Source organism: Vipera ursinii, assembly GCF_947247035.1.
Source record: "Vipera ursinii genome assembly, chromosome: 7".
NCBI classification, from domain to species: Eukaryota; Metazoa; Chordata; class Lepidosauria; order Squamata; family Viperidae; genus Vipera; species Vipera ursinii.
The window spans coordinates 32,576,159-32,602,254 of record NC_139521.1 but is presented as its reverse complement, the minus strand read 5'-3'; the positions used below and the strand labels follow the sequence as shown (position 1 = coordinate 32,602,254).

General features: G+C 42.3%; 1 protein-coding gene across 1 annotated transcript in view; it reads right to left on the bottom strand.

The window, feature by feature from the left end:
* Positions 1 to 22,175, bottom strand: part of WWC2 (WW and C2 domain containing 2) — a 183,214-nt gene extending 161,039 nt beyond the window's left edge. The window contains exon 1 of the mRNA XM_083367444.1: positions 21,896 to 22,175. Coding sequence (XP_083223570.1) covers positions 21,896 to 22,026 — 131 coding nt within the window. The 5' untranslated portion in view covers positions 22,027 to 22,175. The remainder of the gene's footprint in view (positions 1 to 21,895) is intronic.
* Between the last annotated feature and the right edge of the window lie 3,921 nt (positions 22,176 to 26,096).

Here is a 26,096-nt window from a genome sequence, read left to right as displayed (position 1 = left end):
GGGCCTGCTCATTATATAAATTGTTCAACCATTCAGATGCTTCTCCCTCCAGGTTGGATGCAATCACATTGACCATTGTACCCGGGTCCGGGTAAGAGTGACCCCAGCGATTCAAGTGAGAGCGTACTTAGTTGAGGAAAAAAATCAGTTTCTCTGGGTCCCCATCAAAGGTTGCTCTGAAGGGTGGGCTCATCATTGCTTGCTGGGGCCCCCACTGCTGCTGTCCCCCCATTGGTTGTTGGATCAACAGTTGCTGGGGCCCCCACTGCTGTTGTTGTGCCCCCAGTTGCTGCTGGCCCCCTCCTGGTTGTTGATTCATTGGCTGCCAGGGCCCCCACTGCTGTTGTTGTGTCTCCAGTTGCTGCTGCCCCCACTCTGGTTGCTGATTTAATGGCTGCCAGGGCCCCCCCTGCTGCTGGCCCCACTTGTCCTGCTGTACGTTCAGGGGTTGCACGTTTGGGTCCTGCTGCTGCCACCCTTGCTGTTGTCCTCCCACCAGCTCCTGATCTCCAGGCTTCTGCACCACCCCCAGCTGTTGCAAAGCTTCTATTAGCTGGGGCAAGCTCAGAGGTTGTGGCCTTTCACTTGTGGGGGCTTCCCAACCTCTCACTGCTGCAGAGGCCTTAGGCTGGGGTCCTCTGTCTCTATCGGTCTGGAGGGCTTGGCAGGGGACTCCTGGGTCTGGCAGGCAATCTGATCTGCAGACAGGATTTTCCACTCACCTGAGTATTCAATCTCAACTGGCCTGGCTGCTTCGAGGCTCCTGGAGTCTCTGCTGGGCTTAATCCACTCTGATGACCAGTCCAATTCTCCTGGTTATTTGGTCTAGCTCCCAGCTGGGAGGATTGCTGAAACTCTTTCCCTGCCGGCTTCTTGGCTGGCCCTTCCCCCACTGGGGTGGCTGCTGGTGCCGGAGCTGGCTTCAGGCAATTTTAATCCCTCCATTATGGGAACTTCCCCAACTCTTTGCCAGACTGCCTCCCAAACTTGGAGACAGCAACAGGAGGTTGGGACTCCCTAATTAGTTTAAAAAGTAGTTCAGATTCCAGCTTGATGTCAAGTTTCCGACGTATGGGCTTTTCAAGTGACTCTGAGGCATTGTTTACCTTAGAAGTCGTTTATTAGCCTAATACACCAGCAAATACTTGCTCGAAGGAAGCTGGAATCTGAAATCTCCGCCCCTTGCACAATATATTAAAACACAATTCTCCACCTTTCTAATTTTGTCATTAATCATATTCTCCAATTAATTTAAAGAATCAGTTAGAGAGATGGCCTTGAAAGTGCATTCCTACTCATCCCTCCTCCCAACCTTAAACTAATCTTTTAAAGCAATACACATTTAACATATGAAACGGCTTCTTCTTCATCTCTTGTCAAGCAATAACATTCAGTGTTAGCAGCGTTGACACTTAACACATTATCTCAAGTGACTTAGAAAAAGAGCAAAATAGTATAGCTGGTATTATTTAAAAAATAGAGAATTAGGGAAATTAGCTAGGAGAAAGCAAGAAAGAGATAGGGAGAGAGAGAGGGAGAGGGAAAGAGGGAGGGAGGAAGAAAGGAAGGAAAACATACACCTTTCTACAGAGTATGTTTGTTCTACATTTGCCTCTATCCAAGGCAAATGCTAAAACCATTGTGCATTCCTGATGCAGGTCAAGTCATTAGAAACCAAAGGGACTATTGACTCAATGGATGTTCCTACCTCTGCAAAGTAGCCAATGAAATGCAGAGGACAAGTCTGCAACAAAATAAAAACACTAGCCAAGCAAATAGGAGCACTCAAAACAACATACAAGTAATCAGTGACTTAAAACTGGTGAGTTAACAATTCTTTGAAGTTACACCGGACTAAAAAAAAGTTACCGTATATACTTGAGTATAAGCCGACTCGAGTATAAGCCGAGACCCCCCAATTTTACCCCCCAAAACTGGAAAAAGTTATTGACTCGAGTATAAGCCGAGGCTGGGAAATGCAGCAGCTGGAGGCTGGATCCCCCGAAAGACGTCTCTGCTGAGATGAGAGAACGGGGTGGCAAGCCGCCGAGAGAATGGGGCGGTGGAGTGCTCCGCCGAGAGAATGGGGCGGCTTGCTGTTCTCTCGGTGCAGCACGGCAGAGGCTGGATCTCGCGAAAGAAGTCTCCGCTGAGCGAGAGAATGAGGCGTCTCAGCGCCCATTTTCTCGGCGAAGACTTCTTTCGGGGGATGCAGCTTCTGCCGCCCCTTTCTCTCAGCTGCCCAGTGGAACAGCTTGCCACCAGAAATCAAGAGTGCTCCATCACTGGAGGTTTTTAAGAAGAGACTGGACATTCACCTGTCTGAGATGGTATCAGTCAGTGGTGGCGAAACTTTTAGAGACCGAGTGCCCAAACCGCAAGCCAAAACCCACTTGTTTATCACAAAGTGCCAAGGCAGCATCGGCATTCTGGTGCCCTCGGGGGAGGGGACAGGGAGGCGCCTCTGAGTGCCGCCTCTGGCACGAAAAAAAAGGGGGAGCAAAAACTGGGCCACCGTACCGCAAGGCACAAAAATGCCAACCGCCGCGCCGCAGGGTGCAGATACAAGGCACCGCACCACGTGAGAACGGGGCTGGGCTAGTGAGTATCACGCAGGCACTAGCCCCGCCCCCTTTGCAGCATGTGCCTGCTCGTGGCCCCGTGCACGCATGCACGCATGTAAAATGCTTCCCCCTCCCTTTTCTTCCAGTCCACCACCAACAAGGACCTGCTGCTGGCAGCGGTGGTGGCGCACGTGCCAACAGAGAGGGCTCTGAGTGCCACCTCTGGCAGGCGTGCCATAGGTTCACCACCACTGGTATAGGTCCTCCTGCTTGAGCAAGGGGCTGGACTAGAAGACCTCTAAGGTCCCTTCCAGCTCTATTCTATTCTATTCTATTCTATTCTATTCTATTCTATTCTATTCTATTCTATTCTATTCACTTTCTATATTTCTATTCTATTCTATTCTATTCCATTCACTTTCTATATTTCTATTCTATTCTATTCACTTTCTATATTTCTATTCTATTCTATTCTATTCTATTCTAATTACCATTCTCTATTCTATTCTATTCTATTCTATTCTATTCACTTTCTATATTTCTATTCTATTCTATTCTATTCCATTCACTTTCTATATTTCTATTCTATTCTATTCTATTCTATTCTATTCTATTCTATTCTATTCTATTCTATTCTATTCTATTCTATTCTATTCTATTCTATTCTCTTTCTATATTTCTATTCTATTCTATTCTATTCTATTCTATTCTATTCTATTCTGTTCTGTTCTGTTCTGTTCTGTTCTACGTTCTGTTCCATTCCATTCCATATTTTCTATTCCATTCTGTTCCACTGTCAGAGCCCATCGGAGGCAACCCAGTCAGCCCAAACAGGAGTTACACTAAGGCTACGCAGCCTCTCCTCTCAACCTGAACCCCTCCTTACCTTTCCTTTTATCTGCATCCTATTTTTAACTGCCGGCTCTGCCCTGCCCTATTTTGTCCTTGAGCACTCGTGAGCTCATCAAGAACAGAAGGTAACCGTGGGGGGAAAGGCAGGGCAAGATCTGCAAGATCCCCATTTGCATTTGACTTTGCCATCCCATCTGGTTCGAGATAACACACCACACACACACACACACAGACACACACACACACAGAGAGAGAGAGAGAGAGAGAGAGAGAGAGAGACGCACACCTCAGCAAAAAAGAAAGAAAGAAAAAGAAGTAGTAGAAGAGGCAGAGAGCCCCTGTGGGTAGGAGTGAGGATGGGGAGAAACAGCAAGAAGACCGGGTGGGGTGGGGTGGGTTAATCACTAAACCTTCCAGTGTTTAACCAAAGCAGCTTTTGCATTTGCCTCCGTTTCCCTGCTGAGTAAAGCCAGACAGGAGGAGAGCAGTTACACACAAAGAACTGGGTTACAAATAAAGGTAACGGCAAAGAAAGGCTGTGTTAGAACCCTTGAAACGACAGGCGATCCCACATGGTGAAAAGAAGCGCGTAAGCCAAACTTACTCCCCTTCAGAAAGGCGCATTTACCGCACAATCCCAGGAACCCTAAAAAAGGAAGCCCGGCCAGCAAAAGAGCCTGGGGATCCGAACAAAAGGCGGCGGTCCCTGCAGTTGAACTAAGAATGAAAAAGATGGGAAGTGGCTGCTTCTTTAAAAGCTCTCTTCTCTCAGGGATGCCCGAGATAGTGAATTGCAAGCAGAAATGAATTTCTCCTTCCGTTTCTGATCCGCGCAAACACCCAAGCGTGAACGCCGTCACCTGATAGCTTGGGTGCCTGTTCAATTCGTTTGAGAGAGAGAGAGAGAGAGAGAGAGAGAGAGAGAGAGAGAGAGGATGAGGAAGAGGAAGAGGAAGAGGATGAACGAATTTTGCAGCGCGTTTGCTTTCAGCTTTCAACGAAGAAGGGAATGTTCTCCACTTCTCGCCTCAACTTTTTCTTTCCTCAGGAACCAGAGGCAAGGGCTTTCTGTTTGTTTGTTTGTTTTACCACGAGTTGACAGTTGGGCAGAAACCAGAGGGGAAAAAAAAGAGTTTCGGGCTTCGTGGGAACCGAGGAAGCAAAACAAGATGCAAAGTCTAAAATCTATAGGCTCATAAACCACCCCGGTTTCTTGAAACAAACCGGGATTTTTCTACCCCAACCTTGAAACCATGGATCGAGTGAATCTCTTTACCGAAGAATGTGATGAACGGGAGAAGGTGAGTCTTCGCCGAGAAAATCTCAGCGCCCATTTTCTCGGCGAAGACTTCTTTCGGGGGATGCAGCTTCTGCCGCCCCTTTCTCTCAGCTGCCCAGCTGAGAGAAGGGGGTGACAGAGGCTGGATCCCCCGAAACAAGTCTCCGCTGAGATGAGAGAACAAGGCGTTTCTCTCTCCCCCCCCGCTTTTGCCGCTTTTGTGTGTGTGCGTGTGTGTGTGTGTGTGGCCCATCTGCAAAGCTGCTGAGGAAGGAGAAGCGGGATACTGGTTGGGTGGGGGAGCGGCAAAAGCGGGGGGGGGCAGAGAGAAACGGGGGGAGGGATGGGGTGGGGGAGAAGGAGGCTTCCCGGGCTGGGGGGGAAAGCAGAAGCGAGGGATCACGACTCCTCCCGCTTGGCTGCTGCCGCCGCCTCCTCCTCCTCCGCCACCGCCACTGCCTCCTCCACCCAACCAGTATCCCGCTTCTCCTTCCTCGGCAGCTTTGCAGATGGGACACACACACACACACACACACACACACACACACACACAAAAGCAGAGAGTTCTCCTTCCCCCTTGTACAGGAATGAAAGGCCCCCCGAAGGAAGCCCAGCCTCTTCACCGCACCGATCCACTGAGGAGGAAAAAAGCTTATTTCTATTGCAACGTGCAAACTAAATTAAAACAACTTGGGAAGCTCGCCCGTGGGCTGCATTTAGAAGGATTTGGGGGCTTTTGTGATTTGCTTCGCCTACAAGTGCCTTAACCACGACTAGCCCATGGCTCCAATTCAACAAAAAACGCTCTCTCGGTGCCTTCCAGATGCGCGAAGGTCACCCTGACTACAACCAGCCTGGGATTTGGAAAGGCTTCCCAGGTTATTGGGACAGACTGGCTTGAATACTTGGGGTAACATTTTTCAGGAGGAGGATCCTTATGTCCACCCCGATAGGGCATCTTCCCCTCACAAATCTTCCCTTCCCTTCCCTTCCAAGCGGGAGCCCCGCAGCAAATGACCAGCATTTGGACAGCGTGTGAATGGGCGAGCGTCGCCGTCCCCAAACAACGCAATTCCTTGCAGCGATGCGGACAAGAGGGAAAGGAAGCCCAGCGGCCAGACTGCGCTCCCGCCCTGCCTCCCCAAGGGCTCGCGCGCGTCCTAATGGCTTGCGCGCGGCCTCTCGCGAGGTTGCTGCCCCTCGTGAGCCCGCTGGCTGATGCTGGCTCCGTCTCTCTCTCTCTCTCTTCCTTCCTCCCTCCCTCGGTCTCCCCCTCCCCCTTTTCCGGCTCAGCTCCACGTCACCAGGAGACCAAAACGGGGACATCATGGCAGAGCGGAGGAGACACAGGAAGCAGATCCAGGTACCGGGCTGGCTTATCTCCTCCCTCTTTTCGCGACCGCTCTGCGGGATGAGTTTCCCTTTTCCTTCTGGCTCACCCCCCCTCCCCGCCCGGTCACCCTTCCCTCCCTCCTCCCCCTCCGCCTCCTCCGAGGCCGCCGCCAGTCAGCATCTCTCCTACCGTTTTTGCGGCTTTCCCGTCGCCCCCGCCACCGCTCCCCCTTCCCCACGGAGCCGGCCGCATCCAGCGCCTTCTTCCTCTGGAGGGAAGCACCGAAGCCTCGGCCGCGCGCAAGTCCTCTTTTTTTTGTGTTCACTGGAGTATAAGCCGAAGTGGATTTTCTCAGCCCAAAAAGTGGGCTGAAAAATTCGGCTTATACTCAAGTATATACGGTACCTGTACCCTGTTATATATGTATGTATGTATGTACGTATGTACGTATATGTATATGTATATATAATTTTCTAGTTTTGCAATCATAAGTACTTAAACAATGTGTTGTCTGGATCCATTAGTAATTCAGTGGTACATATCAACTTCCTCAATCTAGATCCAATACTACACCATCCATTGCTTCCTCTCTTCTTCCAGTGGTATACATTTTTCCACACTAGGCAAATACAATTCTTATTGCTGTTTATACATATACAATTGAATATTAACATCTTTATCACATTTTTCTAATTTATACATAATATAGTGTCAGTTTAAAATATCTTTTCTAACCAAAACATATCTCAATTGCATTTGCACTTAAAATCCATTTGTTCAATCAATATCCTGTTTTTACTGCTGTTTTAAAATTTTGTTTTCCCATCAATGTTCAAAGTGTCTCTATCGCTTATAGTTTTCTCATAATAAATTATATTTGGGTAACCAAAAGCTTCCCTTATTCAGACCCTCATAGCATTTTAATATTTCCCTTCTCATACCAAAATATAGTATTCTAGTTGCAGATCCTATCTTTCTAGTTACAATAATACTTTTATTTGTAACAATTATCTATTCTCTTAGCCATGTTCAGATATCTATTTAATAATATAATATCCCACCTAATGGGTCAAAATCTCTATTTTCTTCAGTCTTACTCTAGCTTTCTTCCTTTGCCAACTAACTTTCCAAGTCAATGCATTTTAATCATCAAGTAGTTCTTCCTCTATTTTTGTATATATTGTTTGGGATAAGAAAGACAATTTGATTCAAGTATTTTTGGAAGAACGCTCAGCACATTTATATTCATTAAATAGCCTCCCTTCTCCAATTTTCCACAATTCTCCTAACAGCTTTATTTTCCATTTGATTAGCTTTTCTTCCTTATCCTCAAATGTGTTCTGAGATCTTGACAAATAAGATATCTTTTCCATTTCCAGTATTATCGCTACGTCTTCTAATTCTTTGTTTGTCTGAATCTGTCTGTTGCTTCCTTCCTTTAGGTCCTCCATTTTTGGATCTGCTTCCTCTAATTTTCCTTCTATTTTCTGGGTTACTAGTTCCTTCTTTGTAGTCATTTTCTGAATTTGTAGGTTTAGATTAGAACATTGTTATTTTATCTCCTTTGCGTTATTTTTAGTCTCATCATGAGCTAAGGCAATTGTCTCTTGTATTGATTTCGACATAAAAAGAATTTCTTTCTGAGATTCATGAACATTTTCTTGTTGGTATGTCAAGCTGGCGACTTTGAAGACAAGTGTTAGGGACATTTTTTACCATTTAAGGCTAAGTATGGAACATACATTTTGTTTTTGTATGTGGTCTTTATAGTCCAATCTATTTAGGGATTTAAAAAGTTTCAGTCAGTTGTCATTTGAGCTCCAAATTATTGAGCCAGCCTATCAGTCCATCCTTAAGCCTCCCCTAAACAAATATAAGCAAAATTCAAATGTTTCTGTGCAATGAAAAATATATCATTTCTGTCCAGAGGAAAAAAAGCAATTAAAAGTTGTTCATCAATCAAAGGTATATAATCCAAAGTATTCCATCATCTCAATCTATAATGTATGTTTCTTCTACAGGGAAATAGCTCCACAACACAGCTCTAAAAGTCAGTTAGTATTTGTATTTCTAATCCAGGCAGGCCACTTTCAACATAATTTATTGTCTCTGCCAGACAGATAAGCAGCCCAAGAGGGTTTTTTCCCCTTTTCCCAGCTGCAGTCTTCAAAAGTGAAAGTTTCCAAGGACAACAGAAGACTTATCTGAGTCTGGGCTTCAAGCCAAGTTTCTTTTAAGCATAATAGATTGTAATGCTGTGATTTGCCACTAGATGGCATTGACGCCGTCTTCCAGCTTTTTAAATCCAAATTTATATTGGAAGCTTTTTAAGTCTTTTTTCTAAACAAAGTCTCAAAAGCACTTTTAGTCCCCAAATTTCAAAGCTATATATCTGTATTTATTTCCAAATTAATATTGTAATTTTCTCTGTTTCCCCCAAGCAATTAGTTTTCTGCTTTTCTTTTCCTGAAGGAATGGGACAGAAATTCCCCTTCCCGTTCTCATCAGGGGGGGGGATTCTTTGCTTGGGCAGTTTTTTCCAGGAAAAAGTCTTAAATAGAGGATAAAGTCTCACCCAGTTCCATCCATGTTGCTCAAAGGTTGCTTGTTAGTGCTTATTTTCTTCATGAATGTGGCCAGTCTTTCCCCCGCTGGTTTGGAGGGCTTCTTCAGATCAAAAGGAAGAACCAATGCCCCTCCACAATCAATGAGGGTCCCCTCCTTCTTCGTCACCTCTCTGGGGTGACTTTCAACCCATTTTAGGGTCCCCAGCGGGGCAAAATCGAACGTGGAAGACAGAGCCATGTCTTCCTGCACATGTCTCGCCACAATGCCTAACCATAAGTCCCCTGTTCTTAAAGTTTCTACTGCACTGGACCATCCCCTTGGTAAATGGCTCGCATTTACAACACGTTGCAGTGTCCTGTGGTCAAAAACCGGCAAAAAATTTCTATTGGATAAAATGGGTTCCCACTTGTAACCATGTAGTTCACTTAATAACGATAGAGAATTAGTTAAAGACTGTCATAGAAATGATCATAAAATCAAGTCTGGTGATGTGATGCCTTAACTTACAACTGCAATGACTTACAACCAAAATTCTGGTCACAACTATGGTTGTAAGTCTAGGATTACCTGTATAGGGAAAAAATATTCAAAACCACAGAAAGAATATGCAAGATTGCATTTACAATGGGAAGAGTGAGCATAAAGGAACATCATCATCCATTCTTGCCCTCCAAAAATAATTCCTGGTTTCTTTAGGAAATGGAGAAATTGGACAATACAGTTAAACCCATAGAATTGAAATATTAATGAAATATCATACATTAATGATGGGGGGTGAGGTGTTACCCCCCATCGATAGGGCTTGCAACTTGGGCGTCCTCTTGGATTCACGGCTCAACTTTGAAGACCATATAGGAGCCGTAACCAGGGGGGCTTTTGCCCAGCTTCGCCTGGTGCACCAGTTGCGGCCCTATCTGGACTGAGATGCCCTACGCACAGTCACCCATGCTCTCGTGACCTCCTGGCTAGACTACTGCAACGGTCTCTACATGGGGCTGCCCTTGAGGACCACTCGGAGGCTTCAGCTGGTGCAGAATGCAGCCACGCGAGTAGTAATGGGAGTTTCCCGATACTCTCATGTAACACCTCTTCTCCACGAGCTGCATTGGCTTCCAGTTCCCCTCCGGGTGAGATTCAAGGTGCTGGTGATGACCTATAAAGCCCTAAATGGCATGGGTCCGGATTATCTCAGGGAGCACCTGCTGCCAGCATCAGCCTCCCATCGTCCTGTGCATTCCCACAGGGAGGGCCTCCTTAGGGTTCCGCCGGTTAGGGAATGCCGATGGGTGATTCCAAGGGGGAGGGCATTCTCTGTGGGCGCGCTTGCCCTATGGAATGAACTGCTGGTAGAACTTTGGACTGCCCCTGACGTTTGCTCATTTCGCCGGGACTTGAAAACTTGACTCTTCGAGCTGTTTGGCGCAGACTGAGGGGTTTTAATTTAATTTAATTTAATTGGGTTTTAGTTTTAATTTCAGGGACTGGAATTTAATTAATAGTTTTAACTGATTTTAATTTTTGTATGCTATGTTTTTTAATTTTCCCTGTAAACCGCCCTGAGTCCTACGGGAATAGGGCGGTATATAAATTTAAATAATAAATAAATATGTTGCCTATTTCTGCCACTCTAGACAGCTTACAATATATAAAATTAAAGGCATATTTAAAAAGCTGAAAACCACTAACAATAAAACTGTAAAAACTGTTCATTAAAAGCTGTTGCTACCATTAGGTAAGAATGCCTGAATTTTCTCTGAAAGAAATCTAAATTTATTGTTTTTTTTTCTAAAGGAAAAATATTGCAATGGTTGATGTATGATCTATGAGAGGAAGCATCTTTTACTTTTCACTTCCTGTAGAAAAAAACATTTCAAAAGAAGCTTTATATAACTTGCTAAGACATAGGAACAAATCTCTGAACCTAAGATACACTTCTCAGATTGGGTCACTCTTCCAACACTATCATGAACTAAGGACCTAGTAGCTACATTGAAGGAATAGACCATTTCTCATGCTGGGGGATTTCACACATCAGTTGCTCTTGGGGAGAAAATACAGCAGAAGCAGTTCAGGGACAAAGAAGCACCAGCAAACTGCATCAGTATTAGAGTTACCAAATCTGAGTTGCAAAAAATCCAGATAAATGTTAGATGTCAGCACGTTTTCGGTATCCCTTTACTGCAATTTGCTCTACACTAGTAGGCTGGCTGCTGCTTCCCACCACTCATTGTGCACTTTATGGATGCATGCCAACCATGCAATAGACCATGAGTAGTTTTAGTCTGTTTTTTAAGATTGAAACTTTTTTTTAGATTTACAGGATCTTTGTCCTCAATCACCACAAAAAACATTTGCAACAGTACAGTTGCAAAGATTGAATAAAGTTATTCTTTTTTTATATTATTTATTATATTTATACTTCCCTCTCCTCACAGAAAGGTTTTTTAATTTCACACAAATAATTAGATGTGCAGTGTTGATCAATGTATTATGTCCTCAAACTATGTAAGTAAAGAAATTACCTAATTAGTGAACAGATAATTACCAAAAGTGTTCTTGTAGCTCCTTGATTCCAGAAAGATTTTCCAGTGTTGAAAAGACTCAAGAGAATCAGCAAGCAAAATCCGGCAAATAAAATAACCAGTTATAGAACTGAAAGCTCTTGCACTTTACACACATACCCTTGTCCATTTCACATATATCTCATAGATTACACATTTTGCACATTTTCTCAGAGCTCCTTTACATCTCTTATTTTATCACCTAGAGATGTTATATTCTGACTAGCTAGTTTCTTTAATTTTGTCATGCTGCAAAAAGTGTCATAATATTAGATTTGCTCACCTGATGAGCGACTCAACTTACAACAATGATTTACAATTGGAAATCTAGTTCCAACTGCGATCTAAGTCGAGGAATACCTATATATATATTTGCATTCTTATCTGCCCAATAAATAACTACTTTGACTTTTTATGTGTAAATCAAAAGAACTGTGCCCCTCTTGGCTTCAACTCTTGTCTGAAATTATTAAATTAAATATGACCAATACACCTATGCTAGGGACACGGTGGCTCAGTGGGTTAGAACACTGAGCTTGTCGATCAGAAGGTCAGCAGTTTGGCGGGTTGAATCCCAAGTGCCACGTAACAGAGTGAGTGCCTGTTACTCGTCCCAGCTTCTGCCAACCTAGCAGTTCAAAGCACGTAAAAATGCAAGTAGAAAAATAGGGACCACTACGGTGGGAAGGTAACAGCGTTCCGTGCGCCTTTGGCGTCTAGTCATGTTGGCCACATGACCACGGAGACGTCCTCAGACAAGCACTGGCTCTTCGGCTTTGAAACGGAGATGAGCACCGGCCCCTAGAATCGGAAACGACTAGCACACATGTGCAGGGGAACCTTTACCTTTACCATTAATATACCTATAATATTAAAGACTAGCTATATCAAGAAGACACATTTTTCTTGAAGCTAAAGTAGCTGAATTACATAGTGGTATATAGGAAGGTTTTAAACCAATAGTCAATCATGTCATTCACAAAGCTTCAATGGGAGCTATCCCAGCCCTAATGAATAATGTACACCCTGCAACAGAATTATGGATTTCCCTTTTAAGAAAAGTGCATGACTATAAATCACAATACTAAATTGCACGTTTGCTTTAAAATGGAAATTTCATACTATAAGTAACTCAAGTGAAAAAGAGCAGCCTACCATCTTTTTAGAATTCCATTTCATCGTTATTGTGAATTATTAAACTATTTTTCTCTTTTCTCCACACTGATAAAATCTATTTCATATATCACTCTGAGCGCTTACAAGTTATTCTTCCTGAACACTAACAGACTGATGCTGTGATAAAAACAAGAAACCTTGAACATTGCAAGAAAGAAACCAAACTGACAATCCCTAAAGCAAAGGAGATGCTATTTACAGATAACAGTATGCCCAATTATCTTAGGTGGTTTTTGTACAGGATATCAGAATGTATTGCATTCAGATTCTAGTTCCCAAGATTATAGGCAAAAGTTACAAAAATTGCTTATCCCCAATTACTTAGAATATATTACCCAAAAGTATAGATCGGTGTTTCTCAAACTTAGCAACATTAAGACGGAGAGATTTCACTTTCCAGAGGGTGGAGACTGGGGATTTCTGGCAGTTGAAGTTGTCAAATTTTAGAAACATTGGTGTAGATCAATCATTTCAACTTTAAAATCAATTGCTAAATTAAGATGTGCAATGTATTGTCTTTGTAACCTCATGTTTCCTATACACAATTATAAAGGCTTCATTTATGATTTATGTCATTCTGGTTGAAGGACAGATTTTCACAAAAGAGCTTGGAATGTCTGTTATTGATACTACTTCATACACAGGTTTAATTGATCCCGTGGTTTGTTTATTTTTATAACTCTATTAAGCTGTTTGAAGGCAATTGGGAAAAAAAACAACTAACCAAAAGCTAACAGTCAAGAAAGAGACTAGAAAGGGAGTCAGAATATAGTCAGAAATATCAGACAGAAGTGCAAAAAATAAAAATATAGAAAAAAACTCCAAAGAATGATTTCTTTTTCAGCAGATATAATAAAACATGAATTCAATTCTTGCTCTAGTCTAGAATATCCAGATTGCTATTCCTTTTACAATCAATACCTATTTTGACTATGTATTCAAAGAATGTCAGAAAGAGATATCTAAATTTGTTTGGCAAGGTAAAAAAAAAAGCTAAGCATATAGTTCCACGTTATGCTAAGGAAAGAGGAGGCTTAGCCTTACCGGATATAAGTGTATTTTGTGGTTTGCTGCTTAGTTTGGTTAAAAGACTGGGAGATTTGGGTGTCATACCGATTTATGGTATCACAAGTTTAAAACTAATGCAAATTTTAAAAATCATTTTACAGTACTAGAATTTGGAATAAATATAAACCTAAAATATGTCTTGTGACTATTCCCACAAGAAACATACTATAGAACAGAAATGGCAACTAATCAGAAATAGCCATGATATAGTGAATTGCTAGAATACTCACCAGATTCATTTAAAATAAAATTAAGTTTTGATATCAGAAGGATTTAAATATCAATAGTTTACATATATGCAACTCTCAGAAAGATTGAAACATGATAATTTATGGTTTTGAATATGATATTTGAAATTTAGTTACATATCAAAGATCAATATATTATTGCTAAAGTATATACATTTCAGTTAAGACTGGAAACATAGCCTGAATAAGGTAAAGAGCGCATGATAAAGTGGGCTAAACATTTTGGATATAAAATACAAATGAAGCAAAGGGAAAATATGTGAACAAAGGGGATGAAATTTATAGGATGTTGCAATCTGAAAGACAATTATATAAAATGATGTATAGACAGTATTTATCATCAGAGAGATTGTAGAAAATGTATAATGGGACTTTTGTTGGAAAATCTAAGCACCAAGATGGGAATTTTCACCACTTTTAATTTTCACCTTTTTAATGAATATGTAAAAAAAAGCTAAACACAGATTAATTAAGAAAAGTTTTGAATATCAAGATACAATTCAGGCCAGAGACATTTTTGTTAAGGCTGATGGACAAAAATTTGGAAAAAGTGCATGGTATTTTGTTCTTATATGTGACAACAGCAGCAAGACCCTTATATGTCTTGGAAGGATCTGACAATGCCTACAATGGAAGAGTGGTTGGTAAACCTGATGGAACTAGATAGGATGGCAAAATTGATGTCTCTTATTGCAGAAAAGACATTGGCTAAATTTAATACCAATTGGAAGCCCGTTTTGGACTTTTTCTGCCAAACAGAAAAAAATAATGAAATATGTATTTGAGTATTAATAGTATTTACAGATTATAAAAGATGCCAGGTACAGTACATTGTAAGTCCTGTCATTTGTGATTTAGTAGTGTTGATCCATTGCTTGCAACTGGAATTGATCGACCCCGGCTTGTCACCTGATGTCATGGGCTGAGAGAATGTGAGTGGCCCAAAGTCAAAGTATATCTTGCCTTTTGTCTAGGAGCAAAATGAGGTATAAAGAGAGTTCCTTCCCTCACAACAGTGCTATAACTGGGAAGACTTTAAGATGGCAAAACCATTTTTTGAAAAAAAAACAACTGGAAATTACTATCTGAAACTAAGCTATTTGTATAATTTATTTGGATAATTGTTCAACTGAAAATCTCAGACCATTTTATAAAGAGCAAAAGAAGTTTGGAGGCAGGCAAAGCCAGGTAAAAATGATGGTTGATAACTCACAATATGCAACATGTGTATAAAAAATAAGCAACATATAGAAACTATCTTCATCTTATGATTAGAAATTTTAACAGCCTAATTTATTTGGCGGGAGGAAGGCTTTTTTGGGGAAGATATTACTTAAGGGATAAAGCTTTTGCTTTTATTTAATTAAAGTTTTCCAATGATCTACTAATAAGACATGATCTTCAGTCTACTCAGATGCTATGAACTTTGCTGACAACTTTGAGTCAAAATCATCTGGGCCAAAGCAGTGATGACAATAGACAGGAATTAAAAAAAAACCTGCCAATGAAATAAGACTGGTACCCCACATTTATTATTTCATATTATAATTTGTGTAGACTTTCTGCTAAAAAATTGCTACATCTATGTTAAACTAAATGAACACAATTAAGGTCATCCTGGAAGACTTAATAACTGCTGAAAAATAAAAACAAGCCACACTTGAAAGAATGATCTTAAAAGCCTTAATAACAGAGAAAGTGGAGCCATCTGTAATAGAGAAAGAAGCTTGTAAATTTCAAGAGGAATATGGAAGAAGTTTGGTTTTTTTTCCCTGCAGGCCAACAGTTTTCTAGGTATAGTTGTGTTTTCAAAAGAAACTTTCTTGCAGAACTTAAATCACATTGCATTGCTACTTAAAAAGTCCCTTGACAATAGAGATCATTGCAGATTGATAGTGGTTTACAAACTTTGGATAAGAATTCACTCTATATTTACTATTTGCATGATTAATGGATTCCTTTTGAAAATTCAACATAGTGGATTTGGAAAAGAAGAGAGGGGAAGGGGGAAGGAGAGGTAAGATCCAGCAAAAGGTATACTATTCTTTTTTTTCTCTTAAGACTTATGAATATTATGTGACAAATTACCGTATATACTTGAGTATAAGCTGACTCGAGTATAAGCCGAGACCCCTAATTTTACCCCCAAAAAACTGGAAAAAGTTATTGACTCGAGTATAAGCCGAGGCTGGGAAATGCAGCAGCTCACGGTAAATTTCAAAAATAAAAATACAGGTAGATAATACAGGTATAAGACGACCCCTGACTTTTGAGAAGATTTTTAAGGTTTTTCATCTTATACGTCGGAAAATACTTACATGCCAGTTGCCAAGTGTCCGACACAGCCCGATTCAGATTCAGCCCCGTCTGATGCAAATGGTGCAAAGCCACGCACTCTTCCAGGCCAGACTCTGCAAACAGCATGCCAGAAGCCGCAACCACCGCGGGAACTCTGAGTCCCCGCCTTTCGGCAGCCTGCATGGCCAAGCACATTTTGGCTTTGAGATAGCATTTGCAGACGGAGCAGCCGCCGCGTCTGGAGCCAAGCCCCGCCCAGGAGACAGTTGGCCAGGCGGGCCCGGAAGACGTGCTAGAGAGCTGGACTTGGGGCGGCCATGCCAAGGCTGGCTGGCGAGGGCCACAGCATGGTCTGCGGGCAAGAGGGGCGCCAAGTACCGCTGTTCCGCACTCCGTGACCAGGCAAGCGATTCTTCCGGTCGGCGCGGGTCAGGCGGTGCCTCGGCAGGAGCAAAGGTGCTCCCTTCCTACTGTCTGTCGCGGCCTATGGGCGCGACATTCAACGGGGCCCCTCTTCGCAGCACGCCACACGGGCCTCACCCATCTCCCCATGGACGCGCCTCCCTCGCTACGGGAGCCACCCCCGCCGTCCCTGCACACCACAGACGCAGGCCCACCTCGACTCGTCGTGAGCCTGCCTTCCGCGCGTCAGCTGCTTCTTCCGACCATCCGATGCTGCGTCCGTCCCTCCAGCGATCGCCGGCCTGGCTCGGAGGCAAGGGAGGCTCGCGAAGAGGAGGCTTCTCCCTCCTGTCCGAACCCCGGTGGCGACGGCAACAGCGGCGGCTCAGCTCCAAGCTGTTCCGTCCCCTCCCCCAATCTGATGAGTGATTGACACACCGACGCCCAGCAGCTGGCCAGCGCGCGCGTGCACAGGACAACTCTGCCGGGTTTCGCCCGGTGCCAGCGGGCTCCGCGGCGTCCTTGACCAGGACTGGACCCATCCGGGCTGCAGTGCCTAGACGCGGTGTGGGCTGGGAAGTTTGGCGGCGACATGCTGGCTGGGAGGCGGCTTCGGAGCGCGTTGCCGGGGACCGCAGATCAGAGAGGTGAATAATATTTTCCGGCGTATAAGACGACCCAGCGTATAAGACGACCCCCCAACTTTTGAGATGATTTTCATGGGTTAAAAAGTCATCTTATACGCCGGAAAATACGGTAAGTTCTTTTTTTTTTGTTCACTGGAGTATAAGCCGAAGTGGATTTTTCAGCCCAAAAAGTGGGCTGAAAAATTCGGCTTATACTCAAGTATATACGGTAGATGATTAAATCAAGTAAACCTTTATCAAATTAAAGTTTCCAGTCTTTCAATTATTTCCATTTATTTCTAAAATGTATTAGTCAATTAAAGAAAAGGCAATGTATATTGATAAGAACAAAATAAGCATTATTCAAAGTTCCTCTTTTATTTTCTTTGAGACTATTGTGTCTGTTCCAATTAAGAAAATAAACTGGACTATTTTTATTATTACTAATAATATTCAATGAATAACTGTGTAAATAATACTAGAATTAACTTAAAAAATCAGAAACCAGCCACTCTTAGCATTTTGAATTTTCATTGAATTGAACAAGAGATATTTAAAATGTGCTCACCTTCCCCTTTGAAATCAATACTAACTGATCTTTCCCTGTTTAAAACAATAAAAGTTTTGATCATTATTACACCCAATAGTAAGTTAGTTCCACTGCAGCACATTTAGTTTAATAAAAATACCACCTAATAGTACTGTATTAGATTAGCACTTAACCCTGTAATTTTAAATATGTACTTTCATTCTTCACTAAAAATATTGCAGAGGAGTAAAACTAGTAGTTTAGTTGTGAGTTATAGTAAATGGCTTCCCAAAAATAAAAAAGAATATAGGATGCTTCCATACTGTATATAGAAAAGTCGAAAGGTAGCATAATAGGAACTACGTAGTAAGAAATTGTGATTGTATTTTAATAACTAACAACAGAGATAGGTATAAAGGTATACTTTATTCTTCAAAGTACTGTATATAACAAAGTGTTTGGGTTTTGATGTCATCAGTATGCTGATGATACAGAATTATATTTTTCACCCTGAAGTAGCCAAGTGAGGTTATGAAGGTTCTGCCTCAGTGCCTTGAAGTTGGGGGGCAGAGGTCTTCCTGATTTTGCAGCTCCTGTTTGCCAAGCAGGAATCAAGCAGTGATCAGGAAGGCTTTGCACAACTCCATCTAATGTGCCAGTTGTACACGTTCCTAGATGAAGAAGCCTTTCAAGCAGTCACTCATGTCTCAGTCAACCCCTCCCTCCCAGCTTGACCACTGCAACACCTGCTACATGGAGCTGCACCTGAAGATCACACAGAAACTTCAACTAGTCCAGAATGCACCAGCATAATCAAGCTGCACAGGTTGGTGCTTTGATTCCAGGTGCAATTCTAGATAAAGCCCTATGTGGCACAGGCAATGATTACATGAGGGAATGCCTGTGTCCCATCAAATCTGCCTGACAAATCTGATTCTGCAGGGTTGGTGTACTCCAGGTTTCTTCAGTGAAACATGCCATCTGTCCAGAAATCTGCCTTGTGTACAGCAGCACTTGGCTTCTGGATCAAGTTGTTTAGAACAGCCACGAGGACCTGTCATAAATGTGAGTCAGTTGCCAAGCACCACAATTATAATCCTGTGATCATGGGGCTGCACCTGAAGATCAGACAGAAACTTCAACTAGTCCAAGGCTATCATAACTTTGAGCCATCATTAAACTCACGTCTGTAAGGTGAGGACTAACTGTATATATTCCAATTATAGGTTCTGTGCCTAATATAACCAATTCTGAGAAGCTTAGATGCCCTATTGTATACAATAAGCCTTACATTATACACAAAAATCAAACAAGTAACAGAGAACTCATAATTCCCATAAACAATTCAAACCAAGGGCACAATCAACGTATCTACCCCAATTCTTAGGAGGAATGCTGTTTCAAAGAACAGAAGCAGCACCTGAAATGGCCCACCTTCAAGTCCCTGAAGATTACTTTACCTGAGTGAAGTTATTCTAAGGAAGTTTTTTTTTTACCTGGTATTTTGGATGGGCATAAATAATTGAAACAAAGCAATTCCAAAGATATGTAGGTTGTAAGCTATAATAGCCAGTGTTTTAAATGTAAAATAAGCACCTTGAATTTATTTCAAAGCAAACCAGTAACCAGTGCAGTTCTAGCAACAGAGTATAAGCAAATTACAATGCATCCATAATAGTCCAAGCTGCTGCAATGGTGTTGTTTCCACGTGGTTTACAAAGCAGCTTCAGATAGAATCAATTATAATAACACTAGTGTGATTAAGACTACATCTAAAAGTATGCCAACTATGATCCAATATACCTCTGTTTAAGGGTTGAAATTAGATTCTTTACTTCTGTGTAACCATACAAAACAAATCTGAGTGGTATATATTTGTGTATATTTTGTTGCGAGTAAGCCATAAGGTAACCATAATAAGTTTAATTTCAAAGTTAATCACATAGAATTAAAATAGGAAGTTTACCTGTTAAATAGACTGTATTATAGGATAATGAGAATCATACTATGTATATATTGAATTCAAATAAAAGGGCATGAATTAATTACTTTTCCCTCTTTTTGTACATAATTTTGTCTGAAGTCAAGACCTATACATTAGTTATTGATTATCTCAAGTACCAACCTCTTTCTGTTTGTTTTGTAACAGTGAGTAAAGAGATTGACAGGCATTAATAGAGTTACTCCAAACACTGTCTCCTACACTATTTAAACAAGGACTTCACTTCATTAGATTTTGTGAAAGAAAATACAGTCAAGCTAAGGACTGAAAATGTCTCAAGTCTTCTGAAATTAAGACATTAATGAAATAGCAGTCATCTCAAACCTCATATCACAAAATATAAATTATATGCCTTTCCTTTATTTTTTTAAAAAATGATTATAGATTATAGAACTATTTGTAGTTCTAAGTGAAAAGAAAAACCCAAAGTAGGATTAACTGTAGTCACATTTTTAGGAGAGCCAACATAACAAATCAGTATTTAGTTTTAGTCTGAATATCAAGAAATCTGAATGCACACCATGTACTGTATTTGTTTTCAGAAAAAAATGCTTAGTTTGTAAAGTTATTGGATCAGCTAAAGTGAAACAATTGAAAATGCAGAATAAGTTAAAATACAAGGTAAATGTATAGTTGAATACACAATCATGTCAAGGATTACCCTATTTTGTTTAAGAAGTTCTTCTAAGTTTTCAGAAACAATGTAATGTAAATTGTCAAATCAACATTTCTAAATATAAATCCATTTTATTAACCCATTCATCAGGGAAGACATTCTGACACTTCAGCAAGGCATATAAAAACTTCCAGTTTAGAAGCATCATGACTCTGATACTATCAGAGATGTTACAGCTACCCACCCTTTCTTATTTTAACCAGGAAATTTAAAACAAGTCCTTCATTAATCATTCAATATGGTTTGTGTCATAAATTTCTAATGGCTTTTATTAGTGAAGTGATATTTGATTTTATTAGTTTAATAAAGACAAGCAGCACTAAAGTCTGAAAAGTGAGTGAAGAATTATTATGTATGTTAATGAACATTATAGTATATATTACTAGAGCAATATTTTCCTTAATTTAGTTAATCTCTTAGATTTCAGTATCACTTGATTGTGATGGTGGCAATTAAAAGAAAATTACTGTCTTCATAAAAAAATTAAATGAGGCATTCTATTATAAAATTAATATAGACTTTTCCCTCTATATTTAAAGAAATGTTTAAACTTCCTTATTTTAATAAATCTCTCTTCTTATAATCTGAGGAGACCAGGAGAGCTAAAAGGATTCAGTTGAGGCCTACTTTTAAAAACTCAAGTGCCAGGCCTGATTAAGCTTCTCTCAATTTCATTACAAGGGCTTCAAACCTTTGAAAAGGATGAGATGGTACAAATCTGAGGCTCAGAACAAGGCAACATGCTTTTGTCTGGAGTAAGGCAGGCTTTCAGAAACATAAAAACGTTAAAACCCATTACAGTTCCAAGCTCCAGTTCCAAAAATAGATGAGCAAATGGCCTAACTAATTTCACCCTTTTAAGTGTGTACTTTATTAAATATATTCTACCTTTTCATCAGGAAGATGGTTTATATTCTAACCAAACTTTCAAAACTCAGAATCCCAATATCTCTGAAGATCCAGCATCTTTTTTCTTTATGCTGTAGTTTGTAAAGAGAAAAAACTATGTTTAACAATCCTCTAATTTGACTCAATTCTTTTAATAGCCACAGAGAGACATTGCAAGTGGCTTCTGTGAAAATTAAATATTCCTTTTTAAAAAAAAATAATATTCAGAACCTGTTTTTAAAAATCCTGTAACTTTACTTAGGAGTTTTATAAAAAGAAAGAGAACCTCAGTTTCAGTTCTATAGGTAAATCAGTCTGCTGGGAAACATTTCAACACATACTCATTACATAAAATCTGGGTTGGCGAATTGATCCGTGTTTTGTTCCAGTCGCGAGAAAGAGCATGTTAACCGGAGTTCTTGCCTTTTCTTATGACTCTCACTTTGCAGCCTACAGTCACTTTCCCTCTGTCTCCAGTACACACCCTTGCCAGACAACGCATGCCAGAAATACACAAACTTGCGCTACCACCCTCCTCTCTTTCCAAGATAATACTGGGGCGGAAGGGAACACTTCCCTTTTCTCCCTTGCAGGTTGTTATTGTTGTTGTTGTTGTTATCACTATCTTTATTATGTAACTACGTGAGACTCTCCCTTACACCCGGGAGGGGACTAGAGAGGTGGGGGGGGGGAAACAAACCCAACTCCTCCTAAAGAAAGTGAGGAGGACAAATGCGCCTGACGCCAATTTCCCCCTCCCCCCGCCCGGGTTCAAACCCCCCTCCTCTTCGCGCACTGGGATTTGGAAAGACGATCTACACCCACCTGTCTCTAGGGTCGATCCAGCTGGTCTGTTTGGTGTTGTGGTCGATGTAGAAGACTTTCCCATCGTAATCCCTCGCCTCCTCCCAGCCGTCGGGTAAGGGCAATTGCCCATTCCCCATTTTCCTAGGCATGGTCGAAGTCGGGGTATAGCTGCTCCATAGGGACAGCAAACAAGAAAGAAAGGAGGGAAGCGGGAAAAGACGCCCCCTCCTTCCCCTGGAGCTCTGGGTGGGTGGAGGGAGGCAGAATCGTGCAATGGGCCAGGAAACTCCTGAGTTTCAGTCCACCATGTCTGGACGGAGCCTCCGCCTTCGGGCCTTATTCCGTATTGGCAATAGGGGGTCAGGGGGTCCAGGCTAAGACGAGGCGCTGCTTATGTTCCGGGGGGAGGGGGAGAACCGGCTCAGTCCCGAGCGGCGGCGGCGGCGGCAGCCACTCATTAACATGAGATTAGCATCCATCTCATCTGCATGCACATTCCTGGCGGCTGCATTCCTGAGCGTTAACCCTCTCCGTGCCACCCCGCTACTCGAAGGAAAGACTGGAAGTCCAGCAAGAATGTGCTGCGCGGGGAGGAAGAGACGCGCGCGACCACGCACATCCAGGGGACTGGGAGGGGGGGGACCAGGAGCGGGACGGATTGGAAGAGACAGAAGGAGGGCAGAATCGAACAGCTCAAGTTCTCCGAGTGACTTTTTTAAAAAGTAGCAACTTTTTCAAAATAACAACGTATTTCTCCCATTCTAGAGTTTTTCCATAAATTTGATCGTGAAAATCTAATAATTCTCGGCTCCAAGTTTTCCCCCCCACATAACCCTGTGATTATAGTCCTGTGAGTGCTTTCCTGTCAATGCGGCACCTAAGGAGATAGTTTCTATTTTCCAGAAGACTTCATGTTTTCCCAAGTTGCTGCTGGAATAGTGAAATACTCACAGATCATCCTCAAACCAGAACTGTGAAAACTGTTTTTCTTCACTGTAATGTCTTTATATTACTTTTGTTTACAGTCAGGGCAGTGAATTATTTATAGATGTGCTCTCAGCAAAGAAACATATTTCAGCATAAAGCTTAGCTTTAATAAGAAGACAAAGTTAGTAGTCCTGTAACAAACGGGTGGAATTCAGTACTTGAGACTTATAGACTGCATCATCCAGCTTGGCATTTCCCAGATGTATTCAGGTGCAATTTTCAGAACTTCAATCTGGCTATTCATGCTGGTAGTTGTGATGTCTACACATCTACTAGATCACAAGTTGTAACTCAGGATCCAAAAAGATCTTGACAGACTTGAACAATGGGCCCTATTCAACAAAATTAGTTTTAATGAAGAAAAAGCAAGGTTTTACACACAGGCAGGAAGAACCAAAGGCACAAATACAGATTTAGGCGAAACCTGGCTCAAAAAGAGTAACTGTGAGAAGGACCTTGGAGTCCTAATGGACAATCACTTAAACAGGAGCCAGCAGTGTACAGCAGTAGCCAAAAATTTAATACAATCCTTGGTTGTGTAAACAGAGGCATAGAAGCAAAATCACATGAAGTATTAGTATCGCTTTATAAAATCTTAGTAAGACTCCTCCTGGAATACTGCATCTAGTTTTGGTCATCACATTACAAAAAAGATATTGAGACTGGGGAAAATGCACAGAAGAGCAACTAAGACGATTAAAGGCCCAGAGACAAAAATGTATGAAAAACAGTTGCAGGATTTGGTTTGGCTAGTCTAGAGAAAAGAAGAACTAGATGGTACATGATAGCAGTATTCCAGTATTTGAGAGATTGCCACAAAAAGGAGGGGTTCAACTTTTTTCCCAAAGCACCAGAGGGCAGGACAAGAAACAATGGTTGTAAACTAATCATGGAGAGAATTAAGGAGAGACTTCCTAAGAGTGAGAACAACCAGTGGAATTGCCTGCCGTCAGAAGTTATGGGTGCTTCATCACTGGAGTTTTTTAAGAAGAGACTGGACAGTCACTTGTCTGAAATGGTATAGAGCAGACATGTCAAACTCGCGATGTCACGTGATGTTGCATGACGTATTGGAGCTTTTTCCCCATTGCCAACAATGGGATGGGCGCAGTTTCATTGTGATGCGTCCGGCCCACAGGCCGGCAGTTTGACACCCCTGGTAGAGTCTCCTGCTTCAGTAGGGGGTTGGACTAGAAGACCTCAAAGGTCCTTTTCAGCTCTATTCTGATTCTGATTTATTAATAGTGTATTAGGAGGCCTCTGTTTGCTTTCAACTTGCCCATACAACTTTCACTTCCCTATAACAAAGTGGGCAGAATCATGTTTGTAATAAAAGACATTTTCACTTCTTTTAATAGACATTACATTTTCTCATGTAATTATTGGCATGTTTTCCTAATCAAATGTCAAAATGATCAAATGTATGTTAAATTATTACAGCACAAATTTTGCATCTTTCATACTTGCGTCATATCATGCTTTGTGACATCATCATTTGCCACTCCCCTAAAGCCTGTACATGCTATGTACTATCTTTCTACCAATATCTGATAAATTTCCATCTATTTTTTAATAAATAAGTCTTATCAAATCAATCTCTTGTTCTACCATATTTTCCGGCGTATAAGACGACCCGGCATATAAGAAGACCCCTGACTTTTGAGAAGATTTTTAAGATTTTTCGTCTTATACGCCAGAAAATGCTTACATGCCAGTTGCCAAGTGTCCGACACAAGCCCGATTCAGATTCAACCCCGTCTGATGCAAATGGTGTAAAGCCACATGCTCTTCCAGGCCAAACTCTGCAAACAGCACACCAGAAGCCGCAACCACCGCGGGAACTCTGAGTCCCCGCCTTTCGGCAGCCTGCAAGGCCAAGCGTGATTCGGCTTTGAGATAGCATTTGCAGACGGAGCAGCCGCCGCGTCTGGAGCCAAGCCCCGCCCAGGAGACGGTTGGCCAGGCGAACCCGGAAGACGCGCTAGAGAGCTGGGCTTGGGGCGGTTATGCCGAGGCCGGCTGGCGAGGCTGGCTGGCGGCCATGCCGAGGCTGGCTGGCGAGGGCCGCTGCATGGCCTGCGGGCAAGAGGGGCGCCAAGTATCGCTGTTCCGCACTCCGTGACCAGGCAAGCGATTCTTCCGGTCGGCACGGTTAAGGTGGTGCCTCGGCAGGAGCAAAGGTGCTCCCTTCCTACGGGCGTGACATTCAGCAGGGCCCCTCTTCGCAGCACGCCGCACGGGCCTCACCCTCACCCATCTCCCCATGGACACGCCTCCCTCGCTACGGGAGCCACCCCCGCCATCCCTGCACACCACAGACGCAGGCCCACCTCGACTCGTCGTGAGCCTGCCTTCCGCGCGTCGGCTGCTTCCTCCGACCGGCAGCTGGCCAGCGCGCGCACGCGCAGGACAACTCTGCTGGGCCTTGCCTGGTGCCAGCGGGCTCCGCGGCGTCCATCCGGGCTGCAACGTGCCTAGACACGGTGTGGGCTGGGAAGTTTGGCGCCGACATGCTGGCTGGGAGGCGGCTTCGGAGCGCGTTGCTGGGGACTGCAGATCAGAGAGGTGAATATTTCCGGCGTATAAGACGACCCGGTGTATAAGACGACCCCCAACTTTTGAGATGATTTTCATGGGTTAAAAAGTCGTCTTATACACCGGAAAATACGGTAGATTTTTTATCATCACTTTAAAGAGAGAAAAATACAAAAAAAGAAAAAGAAACAATGGATAACAATAAATATATTAAATGATATACTGAAACTTTTTTATTTCAGTGAGGTTTTCCAATAATGTATCAGCATCCTCCATCTTATTTTTGAAAGAAATCGGGAAATATAGTTTCCTTTCTTTTCTTCAGTATGACCAGTCATGCACAAACTGTTTCCCATAATCTTCGTAATCTTATTTTATCAAAAGTAAGTTCCCAGTTTCTACTTTTTGCCTTTTCGATTGATATCAGAAGCACCGAGGTGCTTCTGGGTTGAAAGGATTAGCTGGTGACATCACAGTTGTCTGGCCAATGTCCAGTTGGGGCTCTTTTCATGCCCCCGGCAGGAGCTGGAGCAAAGGACAAGAGCTCACTCTGCCCCAGTACAGCATTAGGGTTTAGAATGCAGGCTTGCTAACTTGCAATCCAGCGTCCTAACCACGAGAGCCACCATGCTTCTCATTTTTTGCCTTAATAAAGCAAAAATTAAGTATAGCCCAAAAACATAAGTACAGCTATGTT